At 40.5% G+C, this 17,597-nt stretch overlaps 6 protein-coding genes across 6 annotated transcripts; 2 read left to right on the forward strand and 4 right to left on the reverse strand.

Annotated features, from left to right (window-relative positions):
• Positions 1-726: 726 nt before the first annotated feature.
• On the reverse strand, positions 727-4,109 carry LOC6562506 (DNA mismatch repair protein spellchecker 1). Its single transcript, XM_001988733.3, has 6 exons — positions 3,985-4,109; positions 3,877-3,926; positions 3,013-3,803; positions 1,789-2,873; positions 1,493-1,725; positions 727-1,395 (listed from the first exon to the last, which is right to left on the reverse strand). Exons 1-6 carry the CDS (start codon positions 4,034-4,036, stop codon positions 847-849), a joined length of 2,760 nt encoding a protein of 919 aa, XP_001988769.2. The 5' UTR covers positions 4,037-4,109; the 3' UTR covers positions 727-846.
• Positions 4,110-4,466: 357 nt separating this feature from the next.
• Positions 4,467-6,672, reverse strand: LOC6562505 (polypeptide N-acetylgalactosaminyltransferase 35A). The gene has a single exon (XM_001988732.2). The coding sequence runs from the start codon at positions 6,531-6,533 to the stop codon at positions 4,671-4,673; it is 1,863 nt and encodes a 620-aa protein (XP_001988768.1). The 5' UTR covers positions 6,534-6,672; the 3' UTR covers positions 4,467-4,670.
• A 584-nt stretch (positions 6,673-7,256) lies between these two features.
• On the reverse strand, positions 7,257-10,373 carry LOC6562504 (ras-related protein Rab-14). The gene is made up of 5 exons (XM_032736479.2): positions 10,151-10,373; positions 8,304-8,417; positions 8,068-8,248; positions 7,825-8,007; positions 7,257-7,750 (listed from the first exon to the last, which is right to left on the reverse strand). Exons 2-5 carry the CDS (start codon positions 8,407-8,409, stop codon positions 7,573-7,575), a joined length of 648 nt encoding a protein of 215 aa, XP_032592370.1. The 5' UTR covers positions 8,410-8,417; positions 10,151-10,373; the 3' UTR covers positions 7,257-7,572.
• A 192-nt stretch (positions 10,374-10,565) lies between these two features.
• LOC6562775 (nucleolar protein 10) lies at positions 10,566-13,034 on the forward strand. The gene is made up of 4 exons (XM_001988730.3): positions 10,566-10,668; positions 10,727-11,128; positions 11,190-11,911; positions 11,971-13,034. The coding sequence occupies exons 1-4, from the start codon at positions 10,603-10,605 to the stop codon at positions 12,953-12,955; spliced, it is 2,175 nt and encodes a 724-aa protein (XP_001988766.1). The 5' UTR covers positions 10,566-10,602; the 3' UTR covers positions 12,956-13,034.
• Positions 13,035-13,043: 9 nt separating this feature from the next.
• On the reverse strand, positions 13,044-13,594 carry LOC6562774. The gene is made up of 2 exons (XM_001988729.3): positions 13,385-13,594; positions 13,044-13,333 (listed from the first exon to the last, which is right to left on the reverse strand). The coding sequence occupies exons 1-2, from the start codon at positions 13,566-13,568 to the stop codon at positions 13,044-13,046; spliced, it is 474 nt and encodes a 157-aa protein (XP_001988765.1). The 5' UTR covers positions 13,569-13,594.
• A 980-nt stretch (positions 13,595-14,574) lies between these two features.
• Positions 14,575-17,424, forward strand: LOC6562773 (defense protein l(2)34Fc). Its single transcript, XM_032736478.2, has 3 exons — positions 14,575-14,620; positions 16,664-16,977; positions 17,041-17,424. The coding sequence occupies exons 2-3, from the start codon at positions 16,669-16,671 to the stop codon at positions 17,209-17,211; spliced, it is 480 nt and encodes a 159-aa protein (XP_032592369.1). The 5' UTR covers positions 14,575-14,620; positions 16,664-16,668; the 3' UTR covers positions 17,212-17,424.
• Positions 17,425-17,597: the final 173 nt, after the last annotated feature.

Raw genomic sequence — 17,597 nt, forward strand, 5'->3', positions numbered from 1 at the left:
TATACCGATTTTTTAGCTAAACAAAATTCTGCAACATTTACACGAGCAACAAAAAGAAAGAAAAAAAACAACAACAAGAGAAACCAAATACCAAAAAAAAAAACCTAATTGCCTTTGTATCGTATTTCGAAACATTTTATGAATTTATGCATAGAAAAGTAAATGGAAGCTAGAACAAAGTGGAGAGAAGTGTTTTAAATTCAGTTTCTTATCGAATTTGAAACATAATTGAAATCAAAATGGAGACGGAAATTTTAAAAGCAAACAGTTAACTACTAAATGTAATTTACAAAAAAAAAAAATATTTATAATAAAATAACAACTAAACTAAAAAAAAAACTAATTAAATGTTTATATTACGCATACTAATATAATATTTATTTTTTGGAGTGTTTAAACGTTGTAAGATGTAATAAATGACTAAACTAAACATAATGAAATGATTTACATGGATTTCAAATACAAGACGATAATATCGCAATGCCATGTATACACATTAAATATATAATACCGAAAGTCCACTAAACTAAACACCCCTAATAATAATATTTTATAATAGTAAAATTAATTATATAACTTCATTAACAAATTCAATGCATTAGTGACAAAATTCGTATGCAAATTTGATGTTTAAAACAGAAACGGTTTAAAACTGATACAATATGAAACTAAAATAGAAAAGGAAAAACATTTTACAGCTAATAAGAAAAAAAAGACCAATAAATGTTTAAATAATAAACGATAGACTCTTGATGGATGGCATGTGGAAGATTGTTACATTATTATTCTATATGATATTTTACAGGAGCCCTAACAGAATTATGAAATATCAAAACAAGTCCAGACTTAAGACTCGCTAGTGGTCAGCACCGCCTTAAAATAATCGCTGTCCAGTTGTTTAATATCCTTGGCAAATTGGGCCACAAGTTGTGTGAGATCCTCCACATTGATGTCGGTGTTATTGCCAGCTGTTGATAGCTGCTCTATGGCCACTTGTATCTTGTCCAGCAGCGCTTTGTCCTCTTGACTCTGCTTGCCAGCATGCTCGTCCTCGAACTCATTGTACACTTCCTGGGCATTTTGCACCACATGCTCCGGAAAGTTAGCCAGACGTGCCACCTGTATGCCAAAACTCTTCTCCATGACGCCAGCTCGCACCTGATACAACAGCGTAAAGTTATCCTTATCGGCCACGGCGGCCATATGACAGTTTTTAACCGTTGGCAGCGTTTCGGCCAGTTTGGTTATCTCATGGAAATGCGTAGCAAACAGTGTAAAGCATTTTGTTTCTTTTGCCAGATGCTCGGCTATGGACCAGGCAATGCCACAACCCTCATAGGTAGATGTGCCACGTCCCAACTCATCGATGATGACCAGTGATTTATCCGTAGCTGTCTGCGGTTTATAAAATTATATTACTTATGTGTCTTATCTGTTTATATTTTGTTACAAACAATATTCAATATAACAAGATTTTCATGTAATCACTTACCCTTATAATGCCCGAAGTTTCAATCATTTCCACCATAAACGTGCTTAGACCTTTGATAATATTATCACTGGCACCTACGCGTCCCAGTATCGAATCCACCATGCTAATTGTGGCCACGCTGCAGGGCACAAAAGCCCCGACATGGGCCATTAGGACAGCTGTGCCCACAGAGCGTATATATGTGCTCTTTCCGCCCATATTTGGACCAGTTATAATAAACATATTACATTTATCTATGGAAAAGAAAGAAAAACGCTGAAGTGCATTCAAAAATTTCAACTGCATTGACTACGCACCTTTTTCAAAAGCTACGCTGTTGGCTATAAAGCTGACATGCTCCTGCAGTTCCAGGCACGGATGACGCACATCCTCGAGCAGCAGCTGACCAGCGCCCTCGGGCAGCATCTTGGGGCGCACATAGGGCGTCGGAGCGCAACGCGCAGCTGTTGCAAAACTGACCAAACAATCCAGCTGGGCGAGCTCATTGTTAAGCGAGGTCAGCGGCGCTGCATAGCCGACAGCCACCTGGATAATTTCATCGACAATGGACTGTTGCTGCTCCTCGTAGCGTGTGCGACAGCTGGCAAACTCATCCGCATAGCTCTCCAGTTTGTCGGAGGTGAAGCGAACGCCGCCTTTGATTACATCCACAATGCGATAGTTTTTATTCTTGCGCAAAACCGAATCATCTTTGAGTGTGGTACGAAAATGATAGCCCAACTTGGCCACATTCTCCAACTTTATCAGCTTACTATCCAGATCAAGCTCATCGCAACACTTGCGCTGCAGCCGCTCCATTTTGCTGTACAGCTCCGTCATGGTCTGCTGCAGCTCCATGAGGCGGCTGTCGAAGGAGCCCTTGACCAAATATTCGCCCTTTTCAATAGCCTCAAAGTCTACGACTTGTTCGACCATCTGCTTAAGGCCAGTTAGATCCTCTAGGAAGCTCTTAATCGGCGCACATAGAACGCTCTGCACTGTGCTATGTTCCAAATCCAACAGCAGTTGCAGAATCTTCGGCGTGCGCAAGATGACCTGGTAGACGCGGAACAGATCCTGTAGACTGGCCTTGCGACGCATCAGTTTCTTGGTGAGCATTAGAATATCTGGTATACGCTTCAGAAAGTCCAGGCTGAGAGTGTCCAGCGTCTCGGGCGCCTCCAGCAAGCACTGCACAATATTGTGACGATCATTGAGTATGTCCAAGCTGCGCAGCGGCTGCTTCACCCACTGCGACATGAGTCGATGACCCTGCGGCGTACGGCAATGATCCAACACACCCAGTATGCTCTGCCAGCGATACGAGGGCATCGTTGGATGCGTGCCCGGCTTGGGCATAATGTTTAAAGCGGCCACAGCAGCAGAGTCCAAGTGCACAAAACTGTAAAGAAAAAAATTATAAGAATTACATGTGAAACACACTAAATATAAAGATACCTAAAAATCTTGCTGCCTAAGTATATAAAAATGTAACATTATCCTGATATAATATTGAAGATATTTATGTACACGCCACGCACCGCTTTAGATCCAACTGCCTCATTTCGTAGTGCCCCAAATTGCCGGCATCATTGACCAAATCCAAATATTTTATGGCCACGCGCAGTGCCTCGGCGGCTAGCTGCATTTGCAGCTCCTTCAGCCCATTGGCATCCTCCTGCTGACCCTTGGCAAAGCGCAGCAGGCGATTTAGATCCTGCAACAAATCATTGCGCTCGGCAGCACTGCTTCGCTTGGGCAGGGTGATCATCACGCCATTGCGCTCCAGCAGCGCCTTAACAGCTGTATATTCACCATCGGCTGACGGCAGCAGACACTCCTTGGGACCAAGCAGCACCACGGTGGCCTCCAGCTCCGTAAAGAAATCATCGTCGACAAATTCGAGCAGCTGAAATGTGCAATCATTTTGCTCGACGGCTGCAACGCCCACGCGTCGCATTGTACCGCCCTCCAGCTTCACCTGCAGCGAGATGATGCTGTTGCCTACCAGGACCTCCTTGTTCGCGAACAAAATGTCCTCAAACTGCAGGAGGTTGCCCGGCGAACCACGATATTCCAGCTGCCATTCCTCGCGTTTCACATAAACCTCGACGCGCAGATTACGCACTAGCAGCAGATCGCGTACGGCCAACTCAAAATTCGATTTGGACATCGCCACATACTGCAGCGTCTCCTTTTTATCTTCCTTCAGCAGGGGATGCACATATGCCATGGATTTGTACACAATTTTGGCCACCTGTTCACAGTCATCGCCGCCGTGCACAGTGTAACAATCAGTGTGATCGTAAAAGCGTACCGTCGAACTGGGTTTCTAGTGGGGCCAATGCAATCGAATATGTAAATTTGTAACTAGCTAATAAATGCATAAGCACAGAGCAACTTACCTCGCCCAACTTGTTGTAGAACTTAATGAAATTGCGTCGTGCATTTGTGTCTAACCGAGCAAAGCATTAGCAAATTGTAGAGTTAAGTATGCTTTGTTTAATGCTCACCTAAATGCAGCACCGGCTCCTGTCTGCTGACAATAGTTTTTCCTTCCATCATATGGATTTAATGTATAATTTTGAGTCGACTTTAAACAATTTGCCAATTCACGCGCCACTTTAGAAGAACGACGCGAATAAACCAGTGTTGGTTAGCGTCAAAAATCGAATGAAAGCAGCTGCAACTCAAAAAGGTAAAGAGTAAAATGACACTTGTTGAAATGTGTAAGTTGATATATCAGCAAAAAAATCAATAAATGTAAATGAATATATCAATTTAAAATAGAAAAAAGATTACTTTCAATATAATATCTAAATGTCGGACACAAATAAATATGGGCAATTTTCACCCCACTCTCAACCAACCAATATTTAAAATTTCTGTAAGTTCAATTTTGCCATTATCAATTAATTATATATTTAAGATATTATTGTTATTATGCACACTAAAAACAATAAATTGATATAACACCAATAGAAAACTACATACATAAACATATTTGATACTATTTGATTATGATGAATACATCTGTTTGAACTAATTCGATTCGATTCATTGCGTTATTTTTTATACAAAACTATTCTTAGCATTACAAAAAATCATGTTTTGCAAAAATACTGACTATGTGAAAAACTTAATACTTATTCTTCAGCTTAGCGACTAACTTCAGTCTATTTTATATTGCAGGCTCCGCTCACAGCGCCTTGTCCATCTTAGATTGTGGTTGCTCCAGTTTCATCACAACAATATCCCAGGCACCACCGATGCCGTCCGCCTTGGAGCAGAGATCGAGACTGATGCTGGCGCCCACCTCGGCCGACGAGGCACGCAAACAGGTGCCCTTGGCCATGTTGTAGACGGGACTGTTGGAGTTGCGCGTGTGGCGCCACTGCTGATCGCCAAGCATCTCGTGGCACTTGTTGACGACGACCATAGTATCTTCGACCGCCTCCAAGCACAGCAACTTGTCCAATATGATCTCCGATTTCTCTGTCTCGTACCACAGCTGATTGGGTGCACGGGGCCGGCACAGCTGCAACGTCAGCGGGCTGCCTTTCTTCCAGAAGCCCTTCACTTTCGGTGAGACGACGGCGGCGCAGAGCTGTGTCCCCGACAGACGCATCTGGAAGGAGTCGAGGTAGTTGCGTTTTCGCGAATGCCAAGGCTGAAAAACTGGTGCCGACACCGGCTTCTTGGACTCCTCGCCGGGTACACGCAGCTCGGGATAGACGTGCTTGAGATACCAATCAAAGTTCTGGCACTCCAGACGCTCCCGCAACTGCAGCCTGTCGCTAATGTCACCAAAATCATAGCCCTTTGGCACCTTCTCAAGCTTCAGATAGTACTCCTTGTATGTGTCCATCCAGACATGGGCCACACGCATCGAGTTCTTCAGCATGGTGTTGGCACCGTCGGGCGCCGTGTATGGACGACGCTTGCGAAAGATGTGCCCCACCCGGGAGCAGGGCACAATCTTAATAGCACCGCCGCATTGCCAGACGCGAAACGAGATCTCAATATTCTCGCCGCCCCAAATGTCCATGGCCATGTCGTACTCGCCAATGTGCTGGAAATACAAACGATTCACGGCAAACAATCCGCCCGCCATTGTCGGCGAGCGAAATGGTCCCTTGAAGTCCTCCGGCACTTTGAGCGTGCCCTCCGGTAGATTCTCCCAGCGGAAATGCAAGCCCCAATTGAAACCGCCGCGCACCAGCGGACTTGGCGTATACTCAAAAGTGTCTGCATTGATGAGATCGATGACTGGCACGGCCAGCGTTGCGTTTTCTGCCTTGACCAGTCGTAGTAGGGGCTCGACCCACTCCCGATTCACCTCGATGTGCGAGTCGAGGAAAATCAAAACATCGCCACTGGCATCGCGTGCTCCAATCACCCGGGAACGTATCAAACCCTCACGTTGCTCATTGCGCACATAGCGCAAATTGTCGTACTTCAGGCGGGCGTGCAGATCGGCCAGCAGATGAAATTCCAGTTCCGGCAAATCGCTGTTGTCATCCACCAGTATAATCTCCTTGAGCAGATGTGCCGGTGTACGCTCCAGCACGGTTTTTATCGATCTCATCAGCGTCATTTTGTGCTCGTTGTAGAAACACATTATAACCGAAGCCTGCGGCAACTGCACCAGGTGGCTGTCCGGCTCCGTTTGCTTGCACACCTTGTGCCTGGTGTCGGGGATGTCCCGATAGAGTCCAATGTTATTGGAGACCAATGCATTGAACGCATGATGCTTGTAGCCAATGTCACGTATATATTTGTCCTGTTTGTTGCGCACCACGCCTAGCAGTTCAAACTGCTGTGGTGGCGCCTCCGCCGTCACATTTCCCCCCACGGATGCGGGTGAGCAGCCAACGGTCACCTGGACTTGGTAGCTCAACTCCGCCCGGGGGGTTGCTGAGCTGTTGAAGCGCCAACCCGCTGCTGGAATGGAGGTGCGCAGCGTGTGCATGTAGACGAGCAAAGCCAGTAACCATACGGCAGCGATGAGGAGCGTGCCGAGGGTGCAGGATTTGCATAGCAGACGCTTGATTTGCATCATATGTTCAGTTGTGTTAAGTGTGTGGAGTAGATTTCATCACTGCATGGCCATCAAAACCGGAATTTGTGCCATGTCGTCAACTGCTGGCTTACTACCACTGATTTAATTAAATTCAATTAATTTGCATACTTGGACGGCTATCGATAGTGGGATTATCGATAGCATTCGCAGCGTTGCCACTCGTGTTTGAGCGCGCGCACTCGTTGCTTTTTTGATTTGTGAATAGTGGATGTGCACGGCATATGATCAATTTACGACGTAGATTAACAATTATTAAATTTAATAATTGTATACAGTCAATAGCAGTTGTGCTTACTGCTTTGTGAGCCCACTACTGCCAATAAATGAGTTACAACTTTTGCTAGGGTTTTATAAATATTGTTTCTTTATTACCTATAGCTTTATGCGTTAAATACGTCTTTAATATTTCATATAACATTGCTCGCATTCTAATTTTGCACGTTTACAATACACAACATTCAACAAAATGAGCATAAGGGAGAGATACAAATTACAAATTTATATTATAATATATACAGATTATTTCTAACAAATTGTGATATAAAGAACAAAGAAAATATAATAAACATGTTTAATGTATAAAGGATAGAAATAAGAGATATCTTCCAACATTATCATTTGGTTTTCTTCTTTTTGTTTTTCATCTAAATATCAAAACAGTTTCATTGCGATTGCAACGATTAATGAGAAGTAATGCAACAGTTGATTGAAAATATTCAATTTACTATCAATAGCTTACTAGATATTACACAGATTTCTAAATGTCGCTTGTCATATGGGGGACGTTTATGTATTTTGGTTTTTGTTCACACTTTTTACGACTTAATCCAATATTTAACTACATACAAGTGTATTTTTTACTTTTGCTTTGCTTTTTTTTTGTATCATTGCATTTTGCTTTTGGATAAATAAGAAATCAATATGATTACGAGTTGCGCTAAAAATAAAATTTCGATTTGTATATCTATTTTTGTATGTGTGTGTGTATATATATATATAGTATATAAAGTTAATACATTTAACACGAGCACTGATCCTTGGCATGCATTGCCTCGCTGCTAATCGATTGTCGCGATGGCTGCGAGGGTCGATGCTGGACACCCGACTCGGATGCATTTAAGTCCAGGCGTCCCTCTTGTATATTCTGATAGATCTTGCGTGCCGTTTCAAGAAAAGCCTCCTCCACGTTTTGGCCACTGTTTCAAAAAGAAGCATGAGACACGACATTAGGCTAACATCAATTAAAAACAGCGCATAATTGCGTATTTACGTCATGGCGCTGGCTTCCAAAAACATCAGACCATTCTCATCGGCGAACTCCTTAGCCTCCTCGTAAGTTACCTCGCGTGTGCTCTCCAAATCAGATTTATTCCCAATTAAAAAGATCACAGTGCTGGGATTTGTGAGATTCCGTGTATCGGTGAGCCAGCTGCTCAAATGATTATATGTGGAGCTGCACAGATTGTTGAAATAATTATTATTTATATATTTTAGTCTAGTTTAAGTGACTTACCGCCTGGTTATATCGTAAACCATCAATGCTCCAGCAGCACCACGATAATACGATCGTGTTACGGCTCGAAAACGCTCCTGACCGGCCGTATCCCAAATTTGCAGCTTAATTTTCTTGTCGTCAACCTCAATGATGCGTGTGCCAAACTCCACGCCAATTGTATGCGGACAGTTGGCCATGACTGTGGGCATACAAAGTTGAGAAAATTGTGTACACTGTAATTGTTAGTTACTCACATTTCTTCTCCGTAAACTGGTGCAGCAGACAGGATTTGCCTACGCCCATGTCACCAATGATGATGTACTTAAATATATAGTTGTAGTTATAGGGTGCTGCAGTCATATTGGGATCTGTAAACGATATACAAACATACATCAAATATATTTCGAATAATCGTCGGTTTCTTTGGTAATTCCCACATTTTTCAACGAAATAATCGATGTGTTCGTACAGCTTGTTAACAATGCTTTGGATTTTTGGCACTGTAAAACTCATTTTGCGAGTTACTCAAGAAGGCTAACGAAATGTGCGACCAAATAATTTAAAAGTGCAACTTCAGTATGTGTTGCGCCCTGTGCTTATCAATCAATTGTAGCGCTGCATTAATAAGTTTCAGCGCCGCTTGTTTCTGGATGCCTCTTCTGGCTGTTCCCATTTGCCAGGCTTGTGCTTCATGTTTAAACAGCCGTCCGCGGTTTGTTTGTTGACTGAGCTAAAACCGAGCATTTATATATAAAAAGTTGTTGTCTGGCTTTTGTGCTTCTTAACCCCCTCTTCTGACAGTTTCACATGTAGTGGCAAAGCAACACTTGACGCGTGCATATCAAATTACTGGCCTTTTTAATATGCCGAAATTATGAAAACTGGACCAAATTGCTGAGCTACCACAATTGGAGTCAAGTACAAAGATGCCGAAGTCAAAATAAGAGAATTTAATTGAGAATATTTAATAGTGTACCTAAACTCGAAAAGGTAAAGAAAATAAATATTGTATGTGAGAATTTCAGTTTAAACTAGTTCTCACAAACATCTTATGATAAATACGAATATCGTGTGGGGCATGTGACAAGAAATAATTAATTTATATATATATAAACAAGTTATCGTTTACTCCGTTTTTTACTGTATATTATTAACTCTGAAAGGCATTGTGCTCACATTAAAAATAATAGTTTATTAGCTAAAAATTAGAATATTACAAAATTAATATTGAATAAACGTTATTTAAATAACAATAAAAACAGAGAGTTAATAATAGTACAGAACATGTGAAAACAATTTTAAAAAATATACATTTTTGTCTTGTTTATCCACAAAAAAAGCAATATAATTTTTCCAGTGTTCAGTTAAATTGTAATTCGCTTTTTTATTTATTAATCGGCAATACGATATGAAATACTGTTAAAGTTGCCTCAAGTTCGTACATATATAAATATATATATTTGAAATATTGTATGTAGATTAAGGCTAACTGCTTATCAGTCAATCGCAAAACAATGAACGAAAGCGGGTGTTACGCTTAGGAAACTTCGATGTTGCCTCAGAAACAGAAACAACGATAATAACCGATAATAACTGTAAGCTGCTGCTTAAAATGTCAGCTGTGCATAGAATATGCCGATAATGAGTTTTATATTTATCGCAAAAAATAATTAAATACATTAAGGTGTCTTTTTTTTGGCGAGTGTGTGTATTTATATAAATTTGTGAATATTCCCTGTGGCATGCTAACGCACCGTTACTTTATGAATTAACAAAAGGCGCGCCAGAGCAAAATACCAACAGTAACAACAAGAACAACAATTAAGGGGAGTAGACCAAGACATATCAATTACAAATGCACGAGAGCAAGAGAGAGAGGAGAGTTGCCCTACAACAATAATAACAAGAACAGCATTGCAGCGAGTACTTTATGTGGTACAAGGGAAAGTTATCATTACGGGATATTCAGACTTGCCCCTCCTCCCACCCTTCTCGCTTTTTCCTCTATTCTCACGACAAGCATATTTTGAACTTTAGGCAACGCAAAAAAAAATGCAGCCTAATAATTGGCTTAGTAGCAATCAAATAACATATTACTCACCGTTTTTTTTCTTTCTTTTTGTATTTTGGATTCCAGTACGGAGCACGGGGCTGGAGGGGTGTAATATGGGCTTGTGTGTGTGTATCACTTGTGTATTTGTTTATATTTGCAATTACGCACAGTCGATAATGGCACACAGTGGGGCACCTAATTCAAGTGCAGCACAAGCAAAATAAAATAAACACCAATATATAGAACTTTAATTAAATATGAAAAACCAGATGCACCAAGCAGCAAATTTCTTTTGCGTTTTCTTGTTTGCAAATCGCTGGTGACGAGTTGGTTTGATGTTGCCAGACTGATGCACAGAATAAATGGTAATCAAATTAACAGCTGTAGGAGCAATGCTCTTAGTGTTGGAAAATTGTGCAATTGTTCAGTTGCCTAGCACTATTGAGCCGCACGTGTTCTATTTGTTGTTTATGCCCGATTATTACTATTAAAATGCAGTAATGTTTGTCAACGAAGTAAACGATGTAAAAATCTACAACTTGAGCGCCGGCAAATCGGTGCCAGATGTAAGTAAATGTATATATCAACAGTTAGCAGCGTCTAATAAGTGATAATTCTTTAAAGTGGCTCACCGATCGCCGAAAGCGCTCACAGCTGATGAAGAAGGTGGATTCCCGCCGACAGATCGAGCTGATTCAGGACTTTGATATGCCCGGCGTGTGCACTAGCATACGCATGAGTCCAGACCATCAATATATACTCGCCACAGGCACGTACAAGCCGCGCGTCAAATGCTTTGAGGTGTCAAATTTATCAATAAAATTTGAGCGCTGCTTTGACTCGGAAGTGACCACATTTGAGGTGATCAGCGATGACTACACCAAAATGGTGTTTCTCCAATGCGATCGCTATGTGGAAATCCATGCTGCACATGGCCGGCACTACAGACTGCGTATTCCGCGCTTTGGACGCGACATGAAGTTTCATAAAGCCAGCTGTGATATGTTCATCGTTGGCGTGGGCAGGGTGAGTAAGAACACAAATCTCTTTTAGAATTGAATTAACAAATTGTCTACTAATTAACTAGGATATTTATCGGTTGAATCTTGAGCGTGGGCAGTTTTTGCAGCCCTTTGAATCAGATGCCAGCTCCCTGAATGCTTGCGAGGTGAATCCAGAGCATCATCTGCTGGCTGTTGGCACCAAAGAGGGAACGGTCGAGGCCTGGGATCCACGTAGCAAACAACGTTGCGCCACCTTGGATGTGGCTATCAAACTGCCGGGCATCAAAGAGTTTCCCTCGGTTACGGCGCTCAAATTTCGAAATGGATTGCAAATGGGCGTTGGCACCGCCTCTGGACATGTGCTGCTGTATGATATACGCGCTCGACAACCGTTGCTGATTAAGGATCATTTGAATAAGCTGCCCATCAAGCGACTGTCTTTCAATCCAGCTCAGAATGCCGTCTACAGCTTGGATGAGGCGACTCTCAAGTTGTGGGACGAACAAACGGGCAAACAAATCGCCTATGTGGAGTCGTCCAGTTCGTTTAATGACTTCTGTACCATACCCGACACGGGAATGTTCTTTCTGGCGCAGGAGGATGTGAAAATGTTGACATACTATGTGCCAGCAATGGGACCAGCGCCTCGCTGGTGCTCTTTCCTCGATAATCTCACCGAGGAAATTGAGTCGGAGGTGGTGGAGAATGTCTACGATGACTATCAGTTCATCACACAAAAGGAGCTCGCCGAACTGGGAATGGAGCATTTAATAGGCTCCAGTTTGCTCAGGGGCTATATGCATGGGTAAGTTTATGACTGTAACTATAACCCACACTTTTCTTAAATATGCCTATCCTCGACAGCTATTTCATGGATGTGAGATTGTACAACAAGGCAAAGGCTATTGTGGAACCATTTGCCTTTGACCGCTTCCGTAAGGAGAAAATCAGGCAGGAAATCGAAAGCGAACGCAAGTCGCGTTTGCAAATTGAATCCAAATTGCCCAAGGTCAACAAGGAGCTGGCACTTAAGATTATGGATGAGCAGGTGAATCCGTCGAATAGCGCCAAACAACGCCAAATGCCCAGCTTGCTGCAGGATACGCGCTTCAAGGCCATGTTCGAGAACAGTGATTTTGCCGTCAACAAGGCGGCCGAGGAGTATCGTCTGCTGGCGCCAGTGCTCAATCGCCTGGATAAGTCTAAGGCCAAGGAAATTAAACAGCGTGTAGAAGTTGCACGCGTCGCCGAGCTGCATGCGGAGGAGGCACAAACCCGTGAGGACAGCGACAACGATGAGGATCTGTTTGGCTTTGAGAAGAGCGATGGGCAGGAGAGCAGCGGAGATGAAGCTTCCTCGGATGATGAAGATAGGCGCGAGTATATCAAAGACATGAAACAAGCCTACAAACAGGTCAAAAAACAGCGTGACGAAGAAGAGGACGAGGAGGAGAAGCAGCAAAATGAACACGACGAAGAGGAACCAGATGGACCCGATGATTATGCAGCACCAATAACAAATGGCAACGCCTTAAAGCCGTCCACAAATGGTTCTCAATTCAAGTTAACACCTCTGGACAAACATCAGGGCAACAGCGAGCTGCAGCGGCGATTGAAGCAGGTCAGCCTGCAAGATCGCGTGCGCATCGTGTCCAGCCTGGAAGGACAAGTGACGAACGTTGGTCGCTCCTTGGGCAATAGACAGATGACATTCGAGGTGAACAAGGAAAAGAAATCGCAGCACATGGTCAAGAAGCGGGAGGCGGAGCTTAAAAGGCATCGCGAGGAACGCCGTGGCATTGTGAGGCCAATTAAATCCCTTCGATTGAAGAAAGTTAATTTTAAGTAGGCATTTTTCAAACAGTTCGTGTACATAAAGTTTTAGTTTATGTAAAATTATATTAATCAATTTATATGACCACCTTAAATATCCCCATTTATTCCTCACTTAAGTCGGCAACATTAATAACAAAGTCTTGTTCCCATTCAATTTCGAGATCTTCTGTATTGGGATATTCTATCGGCTGCAAGTCAACAAACTCCAATGGAATAATCTCAAAGTCGCTATCCTCATTATGTAGATTATATAAAGTAGAACTGGATTCAATGCTTATATCTGTGTCAGACAAGGGATCAACAGCAATCTCTTCCTCGGACATCATATCAATATCCAGCTCTCCATCATCAAACTCATCGTGTTCGTATCCTGTATACTTCTCTTGTTCTTCTATATTTGAATTTGATTAGCGCTGACTTGATATATTCTCAAACAACGTACCCAAATTCTGCTGCTGCATATGGCTAATTAAATGCAGCAGCGCCTCTGTTACGGGTCCAGTATGCGGGTCTGGCATTTTTTCGAAATAGAGTTGAAAAAACTTTTCCGAATTGGACATCTTGACGGGCTCCTCATGTTTGCCCGTTTGTGTGCAAGCCAAGAAAGCGGATTGCTCCGCTCCCATGTTATAAGGTTAATAAAAACAGCTTACTTTCAAATTGGTAAAGAGAATATTTTGCTTGCTATATTGTTGAAATGACAGATGAATGGAATCATAAGACAACTCTAGTGGCAGGGTAGACCCAATCAGTCGATTGCCGATTACCGAATCATTTCCGAATGCATTTTCAAAGGATGAGAAAATCAATTCTACTATAATGACTGATTTTTCCACTTTTATTTCAAATAAGCAATCATTTTAGTGTGGGGCAAACTCATCTATTTTCCATTCTCAATTAAACTTTCTAATACATGTAAAGATTAACGTATATACAATATAGGTTGATCCTCATCTCTTCGAGTGTTCGATTTACCTCTATTAACAAATTCTATTTTGATTCTAAACTTTTGGGAATTCCCAAAATATTCACAAACTAAATGTGTACTTGAAATCAATATGCATATATTAGAACAGCTTCATGGTATACGGAAGTTCGACTGTATTGAGATACAGTTCAGTTTAGGACTATTAAAAACATTATGCTTTTAACTAACTATTAACAAATAAACAGAGATTTGATCTACTTTCAAGCTGACTCAGCTTTACAAGATTGGCACAATTTTCTATTGATCTTTTCAATTGAAATGCGTGACATTTATTTATTATTGTTGCTACTAAGCAAGCAACAATATTGAAATTATATTGTTGCTAATTGCTTAGCATTATTTTTTTTCGAGCAGAGCCATTAGTCAGCGTTTAGCATTTGAGTTATTGGCTATAACTGTCATAGAGATACACTCTAACATTAGTATTCCTTATACCATTCAAACGACTGAGCTTTGAGCTTGCCAATTTTACGCTCTTTGAGACTAGCTTTTGGACAAAGCTCAGCTTTGACCGGTCTTTAAATGTGTGTTGTTGATTTTGTATAAAGCCACTATTGTTAATTAAAGTTTATGTGGACCGGCTTGCAGCTAGCTTTATATTGATTTTTGTATAAATAGGCAGCTGTTGTAGAATTTTCAGCTCATTTCCAGTTTTTCGTTTGTGCCGTGTTGTTTCCTTGTTTTTATACGGTAGGTAACGGATTAATCGACATTACTTAACCAATGTGCAGTGCCATAAACATAAATTAATAATTCAATAAAAAACTAAGGATACTAAAACTGATTGGAATAACTAATGCAATTTACTTGTTTTAAAAGCTGACGCCCTAAGATAGCTGCCATTTAAAAGTATTCAAAACATTTTCATTTTCTGTTTTTGCATTCTCTTGTAATTTTTCTGTAATTAATAATCTCATTGTTTTCACAGTTTTTCACATTTACAAATTGCGTGACATTAAACAATGGTTATTCGATTTTCATATTTAAAGATGATGAACTGAAAAGCGTGTTTCAAGCTTCAATGAACAGCATAATATGTGTATATGTATAAATATATATTTATTTTTTTTATTATACATTACAAAATCCGACAATTGAGGTTTTGGGAGAAGACAATACATATGTATGTGGAACCAATGAGTTTTTATTTTTAAATAAATAAAGCAACCGGTTCGACAAAGGCACAGAAATACTATTGTAAATAATCAAGCACCAAAAACAAGAAAAAGACAACACATTAATGTTGCTAGACAAAACGCCAACGACAACTTGTTCAATGCTGAACTTTAACATATAGCAAGATATATGTTAATATATTTGTACAGGTACATGTATATAAGAAGAAAAAAAATACTCAGAAATGAGGTATGGCACAGAGTGTGGTAAAGTACAGAGCCAAACTGGCTTGACACATTTTTTTGTATATTTCTTTAAGCATCGACAAGGTCTTAAATGCTCGACTGCGTCGGCGTGTGAATTGGATGCTTTCAATAGGATCGTAGATCAATCAGAGGCTGAATTGTTGAAACGTGTAACATGAAACACTTCGTTGCCTTGAACTTGAAGCGATCATACATAGGTTCAAACGCTTACAGGAAATGTTATGCGCAATTGAAACATTTCCCCCTCACGTTTTGCCTGTTCAACTATTAGCGCAATAAACAATATGATTTGTTGTCCCAAACCCAGTTCACCGATTAGTTAAATAAATGTACTGGAAACTGGTTTGTTTTTTATTCGAATTTCGAATAGGTCCATAAACCAGTTATTTGATTTTTTTCTAAAGCTCTTTTAATCAGCATGCAAATGCAACCTGGCCAAAATGATTATTATATCAACATATGTGGTATCTTTTTATACTTATACTTCTTCCAAGGGTTTACGAACAACACGTGTCATAATTCTTAAACATGATTTGAGCCTTGCACGGTCTTAAAGCTCTTCTTTTGTTACCGGCTTTAAATTGGCATTTGGGAACGGGTCCAATTATTCAAGGCCAAACGCCAGCTGTACAAACTGCATAGGCAAACAATCGTTGACAAATCGAATAGGCGGGTTTTGGTTTTGAATCTACACATAAATTTCAAATGCAATATGGAGATATAATGTTTAAAAAAACTACATGTAGCCACACAACTCGACAACAAAATCAAGCTTGCCAAGGTTAATTCATTGAAAAAAAAACCACAACATTTGAAAAAGTCGCACTTCAGTGCAAATGTTAATTGCTTAATTAGTCAAAACTTGTATTTGCAATTATCTGCATAATTATATGAAAATAAACAAACTAAAAACATTTTGATTAAAAGATTAATTGCAAGAAGGACTTAAAACTAGGACAATATAGAATGTAGATAGAGAGAACAAAGAAAAAGTGAATACATTTGGAAAACATTTATTAAATCAAAAGATCTTCTTCTAAGGACAATTGCCGTTACTTTGTTCAATTAAAATATAAATGATTTCCAATAAGTTTTATATAAAAAAAAGAGTAAACAAAAATAATCGTATTATTTTTTTAGTTTGACTGCTTAACTGGGAATTATTAAAGTATAACTTTTAAAGAACATATTCTTAATTTGTCCAACTCATTTTCAAAGCATTTCAGACTGTTCAAATAAATAATTCCCAATCAATTAAAACCAGTTCTTTGAATATGTACTTCAACATTACATTATTAAAATAATGATAACTCTCTCATAAAACAAATCTTTATATTTTTTAATATTCTAGAAACGATGTTCCGTTTGCTTTTGATTGCCGCTTGTTTGGCTGTGAGCGTTAATGCCTACTCCGAAGGTGCTCCAAAGGCTGCCTGTCGCGATCTGACGCCGCAGCATGGAGCTGAGCTGCAGACCAGCAAGCCACCATACAGTTTCTCTGGCCCATCACATGTGCGCGGTGACCAGCAGCTGACGTTGACTTTGGGAGGCGCTGAGTTCTTGGGCTTCTTGATTCAGGCTCGCGATGGTCAAAATCGTGTAGTTGGACAATTCCAGGTTGTCGACGCTGAGCACTCCCAGACATTGGACTGCTCGGGAAAACAGGCAAGCTTAAGAGGGCAAAATACTATTGATTTCAAAGCTAATAATGAGATCATATCATTTTAGGATTCTCTGACCCACTTGAAGGCAGTCAAGGGCAGCCCACTGAGCGGTGTCACCTTTGCCTGGACTCCACCAGCGGGTTACAAGGGCAATGTCAAGTTCATGGCTACTGTGGTGCAAACTGGCTTTGTCTACTGGGTGGGCCGCGTCACCAAGGATATTGATGTGGAGTAAATGATTTGCTTTCAATGTTTGTTTCAAATTGCTTTAACTTTAGATTTTCCAATTGTTTCTGTTTACTTTGGTCCATTTGAAGGATAATGGAATTATTGTGATACATATTTCATGAGTTATGTAAATGTCTCAACTTGTTTGTAACAGTTTGTTGATCAGAAAACAGTGTTTGAAAACAGTATTTTTTTCAATAAAGTCAAATACGAAAATAAACATTTGAAATGGGACTTAATAAAATTAAAAGGATGTATTATCTAAGTTTACTCAATTCAAATTGAAATGTGACTGAATGCTTTTCCATGCCGATTTCAATTGCGCGCTGATATATGCCAATTAGTGATGTTAATTATCGATATCGATATACTCGGTAATATCGTTGACATACC

Source organism: Drosophila grimshawi, unplaced genomic scaffold (assembly GCF_018153295.1).
Source record: "Drosophila grimshawi isolate 15287-2541.00 unplaced genomic scaffold, ASM1815329v1 contig_1377, whole genome shotgun sequence".
NCBI lineage: Eukaryota > Metazoa > Arthropoda > Insecta > Diptera > Drosophilidae > Drosophila > Drosophila grimshawi.